Source organism: Vespula vulgaris, chromosome 1, assembly GCF_905475345.1.
Source record: "Vespula vulgaris chromosome 1, iyVesVulg1.1, whole genome shotgun sequence".
In the NCBI taxonomy this organism is placed as follows: Eukaryota; Metazoa; Arthropoda; class Insecta; order Hymenoptera; family Vespidae; genus Vespula; species Vespula vulgaris.
The window spans coordinates 13,430,006-13,448,682 of record NC_066586.1 but is presented as its reverse complement, the minus strand read 5'-3'; the positions used below and the strand labels follow the sequence as shown (position 1 = coordinate 13,448,682).

Sequence of the window (18,677 nt, the reverse complement as noted above, 5' to 3'; positions counted from 1 at the left end):
AAGAAGAAAAAAAAAACAAACAAACAAACAAAAACTCATCGAGACGATGTAATCGATAGATAAAAAAAGATATCAAACGAAAAAACGACCAATACAATCTTCGACATTCTAATTTCGATCGACATCATTTTTTTCCCTCTCCCCTTCTTTTATAACCTTTTTTCGTCTATAATATATGATGGCATAAAAATATTATATCCATATAGGGACGAATAAATCGATAGAGAAATAATAACAAAGTAAGAGACGATTAATATTTTCTCACTGGGTCATTTCAGATCTTAGCAGCATCTTGAAGAGGGGAAAAACCGGGTTACTACTTTCTAGATAGGTATCTCACGAGAGATACGACGTCGTCTCGAAGAGTCGTTTATTGAAATTCCCTTTTCCCCTTTATCGTACGTAAACGAGTGTAGCGATAAAAAGAAAAATGCTTAGAGTTCTCTATTAGGTAGGTAGAACGTAAATACGTATTCGCGTTGGCAAAAGCATCGTTTCTGCTATTCGTCGATGGTAGTTTCATTTCAATGGATTCATCACCATTGTCTTCTCGATGAGAACTCTTCGATGCATGGTGCAAAATGAAAGGAAAAGAAAAAAAAAGAAAAAAAAAGGAAAAAGAGAAAGAGAGAGAGAAAGAGAGAAAGAGAAAATGAAATGGAACAAAAAGAACAATTATCTCGTACTAGAAACGAGTTCTCGGGGACAGTAATTTCGAGAAAATTCGAAATTGCATGTTCATTTTCTCTCTCTCTCTCTCTCTCTCTCTCTCTCTCTTTCTTTCTTTCTCACACACAAACACACATATACATTTACATCTCTTTTTTATCTCTCTCTGTTCTATTTTGCATTTCTTCAATGTTCTTACATTCCTCGTCTTTTCCTTGTTTCCTCGCAAAATCTCCTTGAAACTCGGCTGAGTTCCAGCAACTTCGACGGCGACTTCGAGCACCGTTCTTAGGATTGTTTGACTTTGATTTGGACTTCTAAAGCTTGCACCCGTACATTACTACTATTGTGCTATTATTATTCTATTCGAAGAGCTAGACAGATTCGTAAGAGGTTCACACTTGTATAAATTCTTTCTTAATCCTCTATAATCCGATTTTTTTCTAGGCGTTGGAATGACAAAATATTTTGGACGAAAGCTATCGCTTTTTTATTTTTTATTATTATCCTTTTTTTTTTTTTTTTACGTAAAATATGTCATGAAGAAAAGAAAGAAATATATAGATTCCTTTTTGAAACGAAGTTTGACTTTGAAATGACCATCGTAACATTTCGCTGAATAAAAAATAATAAATGCTATGATATTTCTCACTTGAAATCAGATAATGTTTATTCAAACGAATTTCCTCAAAAATACTATTTTGAAAGCCGAGTATGTATTATAATATAGTATTATTATACTATATTAAGTAGAACGTAGACATCAAAGTACATTAGAAAGTTCGCATATAAACTAACGTAATTTTATAATGATAAAATAAAATAAGATTTGAAAAATACTTAAGTATATCGTATATATGTGTATGTGACTTCATAGTTACATGAGTTTGTAGAGAGTTAACTCAATTTTCTTTCTAAATGTATTTTATGTATAAGTATTACACATATATAGTAAATGTACACGTATAGATATATATACAGTACGTTCGTAGCTTATATGTAATCACTCGATAATTTTCCTACATATTGAAAATCCAAAATAATATTTTAGACGAATATATTGTATGATGTCAAAGAGGTCATATCCTAGTATTAACTATTTGACTTTACGATGACCTTGGAGAGTCCTATGAGAATCACGTTTACATTTTTAGATGAAATCTTATATTCATTGTTACACATTCTTGTAGCCGGCAAACTATTTTCAAAACACTACCTACGCATATATTTTGCATAGTAATTTACTTACGTATATTCTGCTGTTGTAGTATAAGCTTCAAATTTAGTGCATCCACGGTACTACAGTTATCCAATGTAACTCGAAAGGAAATAGTCGGATTTCGTGTGCTTCTAAACGAGAAACAATTGAATTAAGCTACATGGTATAAATATATTCTTAATAACGAAGGACATAAGAGTAGAACACGCTAATGTCGGCGATATACTAATCTCAAAGACGAAACAGTAAAGGAAAGTACAAGAGAGGAGAGAATATGATTGGACAAAACAGAAAACAATTGGTCGGCTCAACTCGGCTCAACTCGGCTTGGCTCGGTTTGATCGAGATATTGTCTAAGATTTTATCGGATGTTTTGTTTGGTATTTTGTTTGACCTTTAGTCTTAAGTTTTGCTGAGATTTCATAGTTTCAATATATTCGGTATATTCGATAACCTTCGGATATTTTCGGAAAGCCGAAGATGCCAACAAGCCGATATAACCTCGAACAAAACCTAAAGCTTAATCGATCGTCAACTTTTTCATTTTTTGGCTAACCTATCTCGTATTGTTTTCTTTTTTCTTTTTCTTTTCTGTCCTTTTCTGTTTTTATTTTGAATGTTTTTTCCAAAATTGTTTTGAAATTGATGCGACACGATCCAATAACGTTCTCTCCTATATATCCTCCATTATTAAAAATACATTTATACATTTTGCATAGGTTAACTCAATTCAATTGTTTCTCATCCATGAGCACTCAACGTCCGAACGAACTGCCATCTCGCGGAATATATCGGCTAACGCTAATACCGTCGCACTCTAAATTTGAAGCTTAATAGCTTAACAATGGCTTATACATAATACACGTGTAGGTAGTGTTTTGAAAACAGTTTGATGTCGGTTGCAGGTGTATGTGATAAAGAATATGGGATTATATTTAAAAATGTAAACGTGATTTTCATGAAACTCTTTCTCACTCTCTCTCTCTCTCTCCCTCTCTCTCTTTCTCTGAAGTAATTACAAAGTTAAATAATTATCACTACGATGTATCCCTCCTGACATCGTATAATATTAATCTGATTTCATTAATACTAATGATTTCAAATTGATAAATAGAAAATGGAGCAGTGATCGGTATTCTATTTTGTAGAATTTATTTCAAACGTTTTTATGATCTTTTAACATTTACAAGATTAAAACTTGATTATTTGATAAGGAAAATTATTAAACAAGTTTAACATTTGTTGGACATTGTTAGGATTACGTGACCAGTATTGAATTATGCAAATTTTATTTGAAAAGGTTTCTAAGATTTTTCCCCAACATTTAAAATACTATAGCTTGTCTATGTAATAATATATATGGTAATAATATATGTAGTATAATAGAAAAATTATGATAATGAATTCTCCAATATCTTTCATCTAAAAAGAGTTATGAAAGATATTAGATAAATATATCGATTGATTATGCTAGATTGCTTCAAACAGTGAACGTGTTAATAATGTTGGAACGTTCGAAGAAAAAAGAAAAGAATAGTAAAAAATGAAAGAAAAGAAAGAAAAAAAGGACAAGTCGAGGTTTCTGAAAGAAAGTGAAAGAAAAAAGAAAAAGAAAGGAAAGAAACAAAAAAACAATAAAAAAAGGAAAGAAAAAAATGTTCAACGTCACATTCGTTGAAAAGATAAAAATGATAGTAACGATAAAAACAGGGCTGGAAAAACGACGAGTGGTGGCACGTGACAGAGGATCGCGTCATTTGCGAGGAACGTTAATGAGGCGTTAATGCCTGAGGCGTCACTCCTTGTATAAACACAGACGCACACGCACACGCATATATATATATATATACTTCATATATATATATATACACACGAGGTTTTGCGAAAAGGTTTGTGTGGGGGTTGCAGCATACGTTAGCGAACGGTATTCTTTGAAAATAATGACGTGACGTCAGGAATCGTAACGCGTCAGTTTCGAAAGAAACGTCATTGCTGAGTTCCACGGCCTTTTAATATATATATATATATATATATATATGCGTATATATGTATGAATATATTCATATATCGACATATATATGTAGGTAGTCTTTGATCAATGAACGTTTTCAATCTTTTTTCTTTTATTTTACCGTTTTCTCTTCGATGAAAAATCAGATATGATTGACGAGATCTACGAATATGTTACAAAAATCTCTTTCCAATCTTTCTTTTTGTTTTTTTATTTATATTCGTATTAATCTTTCTTTTTTTTTTCCTTTTTTTTTGTTTTTGTTTAAATCCATAGACACACGAATCTGTTAAAAATTTCTCTTTAACAACTTGTTATATTTATAATTGCATTATTCCTTTATTTTTTTATTTTTTTGGAGTTAGATGTTGTAATCCATAGATCTACAAATTTGTAAAAAATTCTTCATTTCTATTTCTATATCTATTTTTATTTGTATTCATACATTTTTATTGTTTTTTATTGATTTAAACGTTATCCAAAGATCTACGAATCTGTCGGTAGTTTATTTTCTTTCTATATTTATATTTATATCAGAATTTTTTAATTGATATCCTATCGATTTATCCTTATTTTTCTATTCGTATTTTTTATTTCAAGATTTCGATTGTTTAAAATTCATTGTTTAAAAATTTGATATATCTATAATACATACATATGAACGAGATAAATTATACCACATTATTAAAATATTCAGTAATATTTTTTTCTAACGATCGAAAGCACTTCTGAGAAAAGGGCGACTTCGAACAATCGTTCTTAACTTCCGTGCAAAAGGGAGGACAAAGGACGATCGATAAGAGGTTACAACAGTTATAGAGAGAGAGAGAGAAAGAGAAAGAGAAAGAGAGAGAGAGAGAGAGAGAGAGAGAGAAAGAGAGAGAATGGACATTTCGTAGTTCGTTTTCTATTTCTGTGAAGTTCGATGCACTCGGATCGAATTCTCGATAAGAGTTATGCGATTCGAGGGTAGTTAGGTAGACAAGGGCTCTTTCAATATCGTTCGTTCGTTGCAAACGAACAATAATGAGAACGATCTTATATCGTATATCAAAACGACTTCTCTAACTGCTTTTTTTTACTTTTTATTTTTTTGTCTTTCTCTATTCGAATCGATATACCCATAGATACATATTTCATTGTGGGAATAATATTGGAGAATTTAGATGCCTAGAGAAAGGTCGCTGTTAATCGCTAACATTCATCGATTGTTCTATGCGGTTTCGAGATTTGTACTTCATTAAAACGTCAACCGTGCTGTGGTTTGCGTAACGATCGGAGTGGTTCACTGTTTCGACATTTATTAGAGAATTTCATTTCCTTTAGATATCCATTTATTTGCATCTTCTTCTTCTTCTTCTTCTTCTTCTTTTCTTTTTGTTCTTCTCTTTTGAAAAAAAAAAAATAAATAAATAAATAAATAAAGTAGAAGATACTTAATCGTACTTTTCGAAGAAAATTCTTCAAAGAGCTTTGATTTATAATATCGTATTTCCTAGAAACGATAGACTTTCCTTAAAAGATTGCCGCGCCTTGTTTGTTCAGGTTAAAATTCAAACCACGTATTCCCATGTTCACATGCAAAAGTGCTTTTTACGATGATGGGGGAGACTAGTGTTGATGGTGTTGGTGGTAGTAGTAGTAGTAGTAGTAGTAGTGGTGTTTGTGGTGTTGTTAATCGTTATCGTTGTAGGTTCCATTCGATCGAGTAGAGGAGTCTAGCCATGCTGTATTATTTTATCGTACGATTGCAAGGGTACTCATTTAATATACATATGAACTCGTAACTACCTGTGTGTGTGTGTGTGTGTGTGTGTGTGTATATATATATATGTAGGTATATGTAATACATATGCATCGGCTAAAAAATTGGACTACTTGAAAAGACCACTATCTTCACCGCAATCTATTTCTTTTCTAATGAAAAGTTGAAACCGACCCTTTGACATTTTTTTTCTTAAACGAGACCATCGAGATTTCGAAATAGCGCAAAGGAATTATACTTATATATATTTTATCTTGCATTAATTTTTCTTTTCCTTTCCTTCTTTGTTCTTTCTACCTTTCTTTCCTTTTATACGTATGAATACGTTTGATCGAACGGTACGAAATTAAAAAAAGAAAAAACATTTCCACGTTGACCGATTATTTTCGTTCGATTAAAAACTAATCGTTTGAAAATAAAAATAAATGAATTCTTTTTTCTTTTCTTTCTTTCTTTTTTTTTCAATATAGAAAAAGGAAATACGAACGACGGAATTGCAGAAAGGTGAATCAAAGTGGCCGATTATTTTCGTTCGATTAAAAATTCATCGAATTTGGAAATAAAAACAAACGAATATTTCTCTCTCTTTTTTTTCTTTTTTTAAATTTCAAACAAGAAAGAAACAGAAAATGACGAGTTTTTCACGCGGAAGAACAATTTCAACGTAACGGAGAGGTCATGAAGGTTCAGCTACTATCGCGAAAGTCTATTAACGTTATCCCGGTGGTAATAATTTTACTCGCGTGTTCCCGAGTCGTTGCACCGTCGAGTACTACCAGTGGCTTCGTAGACGTAAGAGAAAGAGGAAAATATCGGTAGGAACGCTGGTTCCTAGAGATCCTTTGGGAATCGCTAGCGTTGAGGGAGGAAACACGCGAGAACACGAGAAGAAACGTGACGGGGAACGAACGTAAGCCGACGACGTAATTTTTTCAACATCTTTTCTTTTATCTTCTCCTTCTTCTTCTTCTCCTTTTTCCCTTTCTCTCTTTCTCTCTCTCTTTTTGTCTTTTATTAATTTCTTTTATCAGCTCGCAGTCTAAACAGAAATTATTTACCAGTTATTGTATACGTTCGACGCGTATGAAAAAAAAAAAAAAAAAAAATCTTTCAGAAAGGGAATCGGTCCACTTTAAATGTTTCAACAAAATTGAATTGGAACAATGAGGGGGAGGAAAGAAAAAAGAAAAAAAAAAGGACGGATCGAAGTTATCTCTTAGTGAAGAAGAAAAGAAAGAAGAATAAAACAAAAAAAAAGAAAGAAAGAAAAAGTAGAAGAAGAAGAAGAAAAAGACGAAGACGAAGAAAGAAGAAGAAAGAAGAAGAGAGACGTGAAAGTGCCAACGCGTAGACTGGCAGAAGGTCTTTGCTGTAAACGAGGGTGGTCTTTCAAGACTAGGGTCATCTATAACCCTGGCCATAGGTCGTCGATCGTTATCGACGTGTCGTTCTTGAATTTTTTAAACATCGTATCGAGTTGACTGACCGACAGCTACGAACTTTCGTACGTAGTACATAGTAAGTACCTTAACATAGACACATGCATATATATATATATATGTGTGTGTGTGTGTAAGTATATATACGTACGTACATCTGCATACGTGATCTAGAATTACTTACGCGTTTTATTGATATCGAACCTCCTTTTAATTAATATCAAAACATTTTCGATATCTAAAAAAAAAAAAATATATATAAATTGAAAAGAGAGAGATTAAAATATCAATTGCACTCGATTCTCCATTTGATTTAACAACGCAGCTAAGAGTTCGTTTATTTATTTTCGTAAATCTTCTTATAGATCTTACTTATCCATTCCGAAAAATTATACTTCCGGCATTGCTCGTATATCCAAGATGATAGCTAGGAATGTTTGCCCGTTGCATAAAGCATGATATTGATCCTAAAATTACGTTCTTCCCGTTAGTCCTATACGTTGCACCGATTCCGTTATTCTTTATACTCGTTCCTCTCGTTCGACAAACTTCTTTGACTTTATCCTTCGGTTTTCTTTTTATACCTTTTCAGGATACATATTTTTCTTATTTTATTAAAGTAACTTCGTTACAATCGACGTCTCCGTATTCGTTAAGACACAGGATCAACCTTTTATCGATTCATCTTTAGTTAACTTTTGGTTTCTTTCTTTCTTTCTTTCTTTCTTTTTTCTTCTTTATTTATTTTTTTTCTCTTTATTATTCTTTCTCCTGAGTCTTTAAAACTACAACAAGAGAAGGAGAGCGGAAAAGCGAAGTGAAAAGAAGAAAGGAACTTATTCGAAGTTCCTCCGAGGATCGTTCGATGGAAGGAAAAGTAGAGGGGAGGGAAAGAGGAAGAGTGGGTGGAATAAAGTCCAGTGCTGATTAAGCGAGACTTCTCTTTTTTGTTCGTCATCCGATGACCGTTTCTAAGAGGATCAGAAGAAGAAAAAGAAGTAGAGGAGGAAGAAGAAGAAGAAGAAGAAGAAGAAGAAAGAAGCAATAATAATAAAATAAAAGAGGGAAAAGCATCGAGTAAGAAAGAGTAGAAAAAGGAAAGTTTGTTACACCGAGAGGCCGAGAATAGTGTTAACGACCGACATTTTTTCTTTTTTCTTTTTTCTTCTTTGAAAAGATTCAGAAAAGGAACGGACGCTATTTTTCTCTTTTTCCTTCCTCCTTTGATTATTCATGAACGTTTGGAAATAGATTTTTTTTCTTTTCCTTTTTTTTTTTTTTTGTTCGTTAAAAATTCAGTGAAAAATTTCTATAGAAATGTATACGTCTGTTATGAAGTGATAATGAATCGACGATGAATCGATAAAATGAATCCAATAAAAAAATAATTAATTTTCGATAAGATTTTTAAGGATATATCAGTTCCGTATACGATACTGATTTATCTTTTTGAGATATAACGTATAAAAGGGAAAGAAACATGGAGGTGGAGAAAAATCACAGCGAAAGGCAGCTAGAGTAACGGTTCCTTCTTTTGATACATTTTTCCTTGGAGGAGGAAGGAAAAGAACAATGCAAGATTTTTCTCTTAGAGAAATGGAAAACACCGGTGGCTTCGTACGTCGCTCAGCCTGTATTTCTTTGCATCGTTCGATTTTCTTTTTCTGTTTTCTTTTTTCTTTTTTGTTCCGAGAGGAACTCAGTGATACATGAGAAAAGAAGATGTTAGATATTGGAGATATAAAAAAAGAGAGGGAGAGAGAGAAAAGTATATGCATTGTTTCAAAGATACATTTTTCATCTATTTTGAATAGTCTTATGGATTAGAAAGTATCCGGTTTAATATTCAAATAGAACAAAAGAAATATGTGTATACATATGTATGAGTCTGTATAAGTGTGTGTATTTTATATATACATAAGAAGTATATATATATATATATATATATATAAATACACATAAGATAATATTTTACAAGAACGTCATATTCGATTTCACGTTCTTATCCATTTTTCTTTCGAAGTTATTTTTAACCGCGTAAACATTTCGTCGGTCGAAGAAAAATAAGAGGAACTAGTCGAAGAAGAAATCTCGACGTCAGGAAATTTCGTTGATTTCTTGGTGGAGATCGTCGCAAAATAAAAGCAGAAAATCTGTGAACGTGTATAGTAGTGCCCTGGAAACAATCCAGCTATGCTTTTTCATCCCTTTCCATTCGTATTGTCCTCATAACCGTGATTCCAAATTTATGCTTTAGAAATTTTTCGACTCTTCCTTGTACAACTCGTGTTTTCTTTTTATACGTATGTCAGGTACGCGTACATGTGTGCGTGTGTGCGTGCGTGCATACGTGCGTATGTTTGTACGTGTCTATGTGTTTCTTTTTCATAAACCAAACTCACTTTTTTACTTAACGATAATTTCTAAGGTTCTATCATATCGATCAACCTAAGAGACGGAATAATAAAGAGCACGTCCTTGGGATTTCCATATTTCGAGAATGGAGGCTCCGCATCGTACGGAAATAGGACGAAAATTGCACGTTATTTCCTTCGATGGCACACTAATTTTCTCTCTCTCTCTCTCTCTCTTTCTCTTTCTCTTTCTATTCTATCTCTTCTGTCAATCCTTTTCTAGTCTCATCAATCTCTATTTCGTACATTTATAAATCGTAATACTCTTTAATATAATCTCTTATGATCTTAACATCTAACGAATTTGAAAGTAATTATTCTTTAGTTAAATAGGAAATAAATATCGAGTTTCTACATCGGTATCATTGGTTATAGCTATATAAATTTACTTGTATGTACGTCTTATTTACTCGATTCTAAGAGTAAATAAGTATCACAATAGCTTTATCATCATCGGAATCGAAGGATCGTTCTCACGCGACATCTTTACGGCGTTCTCTCACGCTCGATTACTTTTTCTACTACTATTACTACTACTACTACTACTACTACTATAATTACTATTATTACTTCTATAACTATTGCTATCTATTACTACTACCACTATAATATTACTACTACTTTTAACTTTATCCGCTTGCTTTCGAGTCGGTAAATTTTAAGCTTTCACAGCTTTTCCGCAACCTACGTTAGTCAAGTATACATAATATACATGTATATGTATATGTATGTATATATTTGTGTATATCTGTATGTACATATATATATGTAATGTATATATGTGCATGTACATATATATACATATATAATGTATATATGTGTATGTACGTATATATGTATGTATATATGTACATATGTGTATATACTTGTGTATATAGTATAAATCGTTTTCACGAAAGACTTAGTACCCTGAATGTACTCGCCATTGTTGCCAGGATAATAATTATTTCTAGCCCGAACTAAAGCGCGTTTCTTTGGTAAATTTCTCCGAGCATTGAAAGCACTCGCCCACCTACGGTTTCTTTCTCTCTCTCTCTCTCTCTCTATTGCTCTTCTCTGCCTTTAAACTTGCTTGCATAGAGAAAGAAAGAAAGGAAGAGAGAGAGAGAGAGAGAGAGAGATTCTCTTAATTTATTCATATCGAGTATGGTGCCAGAACAAAGCTCCTCTTCGTTCCCATTTCAAGCATGGTCGAGCTCGATAACTTCGATATACTTGAATTACTTCAGGTACATTTCGAAATAATATTTTCGAGGATAAAATTAAGTTAATAAAATATCTTCGAACCAACGACGTTTCTATCTAAGACGAGATTTGTCCATCTATATATCTATCTATCTATCTATTTATCTCTACGTCTATTTTCAATAATTTTCTTCTTTTTGTTTCTTTTTTCTATTTTCCTTCTGATCAATCCTCGTGTTGGTCGGACATAACTGATCTAAACGTAAGATATATACATATAAAATTAACTTAACGTTAAGTTTGTACTAGCAATCGAAATACGTTGAGATCAAAATGACGATTAAAATGTTTGATAACGATTTAAAGAAAATCGTTGGTTGGAAATGAGAACGTCCCTTTAAAAATGATATCCCGTTACATTCCGTGCGAACGGTGAGCGTTCGTTCGTCCTCAAGTAATACTTCCCTCTGGTTTTCGGATCTACAGCGAATCCCATGAGAGCATCCGGAGTCCATCTGCAGTTTGCTTGGATTTCCGGTCTCCATCTTGGGCAACGACTGGCAGGAAATCCAAGGGGATTTCTAACGGATTCTACGTATAACATCCATGCTCGGTAATGGCCACAGGTGACTGAAAAATAAATAAAGATCGTGGAAGTTTGATTTTCGTTCGAGGTGTTAGATGCTAACGTTCTTATTACCGTAGGATATTGTATTTACTTTTTTCTCTGATAAGTAACATAAAACCGCGACGAAGGATATTCCCAAGAGTACATCCAGGCTGAGGTGGTTTACCACCATTAGGATAAAAGTCAGCATGACCTAAAGGATTTGGAAATCCAAAGATTCCACCGTCGGTGTGAATAACGTCGACGAAAGCCGCGTCGCTAGCCGTCAAGTGACCTTCTCTTCCGGTATTCATATACAACGGATAAGCCGCGTCCAGTCCGGTTATCCTTCCGACCTATAACCCACCAAGGCAAAATCATATTTTACTGAACAATGAATTATCAAAGTGTTAAAGCTTATTTGCATATAAATCGAATCCACTGGACTTTTTAATAAAGGAGCTTTGCCGCTATATTATTCCATACGATAGAATCGATCGATCAATTCGATCATAATTTTCCTTTATACTCGTGTCACGTTCTAATCTAAACTCGCGTCTAAACTAGTCCATATTTCTACTGGATTATTTATCTCGATTATGCTAGAGTTTACCTACCAAACGTGGAGCCAAAGCCTTGCCCATGAATCCGGCTACCTCGGCGCCCAAACTGAATCCAATAACATGAATTTTTGATAATGGAACCGCTTTCTGTGCATCCAACCAGCTGATCATACGAGCCACATGGGGACCAATTAGTCTCGTGTTTTCGACAGCCGTGTGATACCACGGTAACGTTGCCAGTCTTAGCCAGTTGACCAAAATGACGTTGTAATCAGCACGCCTTAGATAAGCTTAAGAGAGAAACGAATGCAAAAGAGACAAACATACAAAAAGAGAAAAGAATAGAAAGAAGAGAAGATACGAATACGTCAGGATGACTTTGTTATCTTCTATATTCGAATGCTACGTTTAACCAGGACCGTGCCAAACTTTTTTCGAGCTATGATTCGTCATTCTCATTCCTACGTTCTGAGAGACTCGACGAAAAGTAGCTTACTAGTGGTTACCGTTATTCTACTCCTGTTGGTGCAGTTACTAATGGACCCAGCCAAGTTTCACCATCGACTCTTTGCTACGACTAACTGGGACAAATCCTTTACGACTTTTGAAGAAATGAAGTATTCAAATGACAGCCACTTGGCTGTCCTCGCTAGACCTTCTCGTGTACTTTAACTGGTACATATGTATTGCGTATCTACGTATACTATATTTGTGAACTTTCAAGTATCTTGTAAATTAAAAAGTAAAATTCATACGAACGTTATATTTTGATAGGCGAAATTAATGAGTGCAATATAATATCGAATAAATCGACTATAATTTTATGATTCCTTACTCTTGAGTAGATTTTTAGAACAGTATTTTTTAATATGTTTTTCGTGCGGCTCGATATATTTCTTTTAGGATCGTAGTATCGCGGCCATTAAATTAATTTATAATATAAAATTTTTAATAATCTGATAAACTTGAGCCACTTTATATTATTTTAAGGATACCGCTCTTACTGCGGTATTCTCGTTAACTGAAAAGAACTCTCAACGAGAATTTTCTTTCGAAATCTCTTGCAAATTAATTACTTTCCTCGCTTCTTCCGCTTAAGATAGTCATTTCACGATCCGTTAAAAATTTAATGCAATTCATAGGTTTGAGATACCGTCAGTTTCACTAGAAAGGACATATGTTATATCAGCTTCTTATTTAATTGCTACAGCATATCAATGAATTGTATCTACGTTTTCCATTAAATTTCATTAAACGTAACATACGATCTCATTCGTAATACTCATTCATTTGTAATAATTAATTTCTAATTAAATTCAAAATCAATAAATACCATCTCTTACGGCATTCGAACTCTCGCCTGGTGCACTTTCGCTGTATCCGTGGATGTAAACGACTGTAGGATTTCTTTTATCGAAGTTACTCTTCCGTAAGGATAGTGGATTCAATATGCTCAACACGTTGGCTACTCGTGGGTTTCGTCTTTGAAATAGATATATATATATAATTATAAATATATAATATAATGAGAGAGAGAGAGAGAAGATAGTTATAGCGAAAATGCTGAACTATCGAATTTCGTTCATTCAAACGAAATTCGCGAAGTATTTTAATTCCCAGAGTGGTGAAAACCGCGAACCAGAAATATCAATCACGTTTTCAAAGGGAAACCGAATGCCTTCCAAATTTCTACGTTATTTCAAACATAACACGGACGCGTACAGGCACTCATACTTATAAAGATTTATTAAGTAAAATGAAAGATACCTATATCTATATACGAATGAAATCGTCGTTCCCAAGATAGAAATTATTTCATCGGTAGTTACGATCTTTCGAACGTAAATGAAAGGAACTTGGGAAACGTCAGAGCCGATGAATTTAAATTCTCGATGGTAGTTCTACGCTCTAGAAAAAAGAGATCGGCGCAAAAGATGGCTTTGATACGAATATAGTAAATGAACAGGGGGCATAGTGACTATGAGTATCGAACGTATTGCCGTCGTCTCACGTGACGCGATAACATAACGCCCTAGTGTGTTAGTTGCATATATATTATGCTGAACCTTCCAAGTACACTTTACAATCTATGTTCGTTAAAGTGAAATCGAAAGGAAAAGAAAAAAAAAGAAAAGAAAAGAAAAGAAAAGAAAATTAACAAAAAACGAAAAAAGAACAAACAAACAAAAAAGACAAGAAAAAGAAGCAAGATAATAGAGAAATAAAAGAAAGAAGAAGAAAATAAAGAAACGAAGAAAAGTAAAAAGGATCGAAGTGAAAAAAGGAAAAGAAAAAAAAAAGGAAAAAGGGAGGAAGAAGAAAGAAATTAATTACGTTGAAATATGCGAATGAAAGAAAGAAAGAACAAAAATTGTTACCTCGTGAAGAGAAGATATTCGACATCTCGATCGAGATCGATCGGACAGCATAGAGGACAGGTGCCAGTAGGGAAAGCCATTACGTAGAGGGTGCCGGTATCTGTCGAGAATAAAAAATTAAAAGAAAAAGGAAAAAAGAAAGGACAAAAAAAAGAAGAAAAGAGCAGGGAACGTCATTAGAACGGCGCCACTCGGCCGTGGCCATTCTATGCGGTCGTCGTCATTGAACCTGACAGTGGTCACGTGATGTCGCGTGCACCCACGGCAGCACCCATCGCAAACACCCTCTGCGAACTGTCTGTCTCTCTCTCTCTCTTTCTCTCTCTCTTTCTTTCTCTCTTTCTCTCTTTGTCTCTCGTTTCTTATTTTCTTTTCCATCGGCGATATCACAAACAAGAATCCTTCGATCGAGAAATACATAAAACCGGAATACGTAGTCATCGTTGTCATCTACTTGTCAGTTGCTTTCCGTCATCACCGATATAGTTGTTCCATGTCGATAAAACTTGATCGATTAATCTTTCTCTTGACTTTACCTAGCACATAAATTCCTCGAGATATTCGAAGCATAACTTTTGCATGTCGATTTATACTACCGAGTTCCGAATAAGAAAGATCGAAGGAAAGTTGACCTAATAACACTGTAGCATGAGCTAAATGATTATTAAGATGGTATTTAAATAAATTACTTTGTAGTTATAAATATATGATTACACGCAGAGGGTATTTTAATATTTATAAATGTGTATTTATAACTGTAATGTAATTGTATAATTGTGTTACAGTTAATTACAGTTATAAATATATATATATATAGTAGTTATGTATGTATATATCATAGTTTTATATATATATATATATATATATATATATATATATATATATATATATATCGAAGAAATCAAAAATAAGCGAGGCGTGGAACTTTTGCAATGGTTACTATTGTAATAAAATAATCATTTACGATCGACTATTTAGAAATCTTTACGACTGGTTCTAATTTTTCCGGTTATTAATGAAATCTAGAAAAGGTTTTTAAAGATTACGAGTTATTTCATGGTTTCTCCGATTCCTCATAAAACTTTGTCCAGTTTTGATTACTGTAATAAGAGAAGAGAAAGTGAAATTAAAAGATTATCTAAGATTTATTATATTGTACATACGTAACGAATTGATTCATATCGAGAAAAAGATTATCCTCGATAGTGTTATTTCTTTTTTTTGGTAATTTAAAAAATTTAATATAATATACATACGTATCGAATCGAGATTGGACTATTTGATTCACTTTTACAGATAAAGTTACGCTTTATAATATCTTTTTCTTAATAAATTTTAAATTTAATATAACATACATATGTACATATCGAATTAAGATTAATCCATTAATTCATTTCGAGAGATAAAATTATGCTTAATATTATTTCTTTATTTTCTAGTAACTTTGAAATTTAATGTTATATACATATGTATGTACCGAATCGAGATTAAACTACAAAATTCACTTCTAAAGATAAAACTATTTGGTATTTTTCTTTTGTAGTAACTTTAAAAATGATTTAATATACATATATACATGTAGAATCGGAATTAGAAAAGTTGATCCACTTTTAAAGAAAAATTATGCACTATATATAATATTTTCTTTCTAGTAACTTTCCTGACACACTCCCGCCTTCGTAGAATGATAGAGTGAAAGCAGCACTATTTTACATTCGAGACTATACTCTCTCTCTACACATTCATTGCCGGCACAGTGATCTAGTAAATTCACAGCAGTGTTTTACGCAAGAACTTCCCATAACACAGTTCTATTTTTATTCATTATAAAATTCATTATAAAATAACGTCGAATTAATTTGGGTGATCCGTGAAAAAGTATACGGTGTTTATCAATTAAAGAAGTGTTTATCAATTAAAAATAAAGAACGTTTCAACAATCGACACGTTTGTTTGTTTACATCTATTTTATTTAATTATCCAAAAAGAAGGATAATTGATAATTGTATACTATATTTAGATCGTAATTAAATTTCGAGACGATGCACGTTTTACATTGTCCGATGTAATACGAACGAAATACGATATAAAGAAATATATCATGACGAAGAAAGAGAAGAAAAAGATACTTATGAATAATAAATTACGGATGAATGAAATATCGATTATTTAAAAAAAGAGAAAAAAAGAAAACGATGACAGAAACAAAAACAAAAAGAAAAAAAAGAACCAAACATTGATTCACATGTATATAATCGAGAACGATCACTGTTTGTTAATTTTTAGCGCGTAAATCACAATTAATTACCTCTCGTGATGGAGATCACGCGACATAGTAGAAACGCAAGGAAATTCGGGAACATTTTATTTCGGGAGGAAAAAGATGAATAAAAGAAAAGAAAAGAACGAATAAATACGACGAACGACAAGAGTTCGGAGATCTCGTGTAAGATCAAGCCGGTACGATCTAGCCGTCGGAGATCTCCGATGGAAACTGAATCGTTTACATGAGAAACGAATTCTCGAATCTCCCGCTAGATTTCAGAGAAAGGTAGATTTCAATGGTCTACATTTAAGCGTAACGCGTCTACCTCGTTTTGCAATCTCTTACTCCGATTGGCGTGTTCGTTCGAATTTAAACGAGGAAAAAGCAAAAGAAATAGAAAAACAAAAAGAAAAAGAAGAGAAAAGAAAAAGAAAAAAGAAAAAAACAATTAATGTGACGAGTTAAAAAAAGAGAAAAGAAGATTATGACAAGCGAACAAATCTTTGACCTTTTCATTAAACGTAAACCTGTGTTTCAGTTTACGTGTAACAGCGAAATGAATTTTTCGACGATGCGTTTTATGATAGAACGTTCGTTTTTCTCTCTCATGCGATCGCGAGCATGCAGTTATCAGTCGGTCCTCGAGACGAGACCAAACCAGACGAGACGAGACGAGAAAATCGATTCACGAATCTCGACTACTCGTTGCTTATAACGTTTACGCTACGATACCAACGAAAATTTTACCATCCTGCACGCCACCCGATACACGTATGTATATCCATCCATCATTGACGTCGAGTGGAAATCGCACAATTTCCATGTGGAAATTCCATTAACTGCTCGATCGACGTTTCCTATCGACTATATCGTTTCTTCTTTTTTATTTTTTAAATAAACGATTCCTATCTTACTCGAAGATATAAAACAGTTGTTACATACGATCGATGTATTCGAAATGAAAGAAAGAGAGAAAGAGAAAGAAACAGAGAAAGAGAGAGAGAGAGAGAGAGAGAGAGAAATTATTCTAATAAATATTTTATACTTTATAATCAATAAAATTTATACGTATATATAATACGCTCATTTAAATACAAGCTTTTTTTACAAAGACAAAAGAAAAGTAATAAAATCGTTGCAATATTTAAAATTTTATGATCAATAAAATTTCGAAGAAGATAATATAGTTTTATAAAAATTGTTATATTGAATAACTTTTATGATTAATACAATTTATAATAAATAAGAAAGTATTTCTCTCTTTCTCTCTTTTTTTTTTTTTTTTTTTTTAATAAAAATAAAATACTTCATAATTAATGTTTTCTAATTAATGAAACATTGTACAATATATATAAACAAAATTAAATTAGATCGAATAATAATACAATACTAATATTTCATAGTTTGATCAATCGATTTGATCCCCTTTTAAACGAATTAAAAACCATCTCATTCTTTTCCTTTGCTTTCGTATAGTTTCATGGAAATAATCGTAATGGACGAAGGAAAGCTTTTCAAGCTTCCTTTCTCGGCGATGGTTTGATTGGAAATAACGATTCCTATAATTAAACTCGAGTGTGTCAACGACGAAGGCGTACTACCCACGAACGAACTAACGAACTAACGAACGAACGAACGAACGAACGAACGAACGAACGAACGAACGATCGAAACGTTCAATTGCTTCGTACCTTCGTAAACGCCCACTAGAATAATTAGCTTAACAATATCGAACGATTTGAATCCACTTTAGTACATAATCGGCCTATCTTTCTTTCTGAATTCCTTCTTAACCGAGAGATATCTTTCTTCGAACGATTATTTAACGTCGTCGACTTTTGATCGATAGATCGATCTTCTTCTTCTTCTTCTTCTTTTTCTTCTTTGTCTTCTTCTTTTTCTTTTTTCATATTTTTAAACGATGCTACCTATTTACGTATCAAATGCATCGACGTTTTTCTTATTTCTTCTTTAAATGTCAATTCACACGATTCACTTCAATCACAATCCAGTTTCAATCATTCGTATTCATTCGCATATATCAATTTAATACGTAGATCTTAATCAGTTCTATCCGATCTTCGTTATTAGCTTTTAATCGGTAAATAGAAAAGGAAAAAAAGGAAAACAAAAAAATGGATAAATTGACGTTACAAGTTTC

At 32.9% G+C, this 18,677-nt stretch overlaps 2 protein-coding genes across 3 annotated transcripts in view; one reads left to right on the top strand and one right to left on the bottom strand.

Annotated features, from left to right (window-relative positions):
- Nucleotides 1-18,677, top strand: part of LOC127064233 (chromatin assembly factor 1 subunit A-B) — a 113,990-nt gene that overhangs the window by 76,517 nt on the left and 18,796 nt on the right. The gene's annotated exons all lie outside the window — the stretch shown is intronic.
- On the bottom strand, nt 10,965-16,684 carry LOC127064287 (endothelial lipase). The gene is made up of 6 exons (XM_050995144.1): nt 16,559-16,684; nt 14,251-14,350; nt 13,206-13,354; nt 11,927-12,162; nt 11,422-11,665; nt 10,965-11,332 (listed from the first exon to the last, which is right to left on the bottom strand). The coding sequence occupies exons 1-6, from the start codon at nt 16,611-16,613 to the stop codon at nt 11,100-11,102; spliced, it is 1,017 nt and encodes a 338-aa protein (XP_050851101.1). The 5' UTR covers nt 16,614-16,684; the 3' UTR covers nt 10,965-11,099.

What these genes read in the sequence shown, in the direction of transcription:
- LOC127064287 (XM_050995144.1), bottom strand. Translation starts at nt 16,613, where the DNA reads ATGTTCCCGAATTTCCTTGCGTTTCTACTATGTCGCGTGATCTCCATC. An exon ending in TTCGAATGCCGTAAGAGATG is followed by an intron (nt 12,163 to 13,205) that starts GTATTTATTGAT and finishes TTCTCTCTTAAG; the next exon opens with CTTATCTAAGGCGTGCTGAT. An exon ending in AGGCTTTGGCTCCACGTTTG is followed by an intron (nt 11,666 to 11,926) that starts GTAGGTAAACTC and finishes GGTGGGTTATAG; the next exon opens with GTCGGAAGGATAACCGGACT.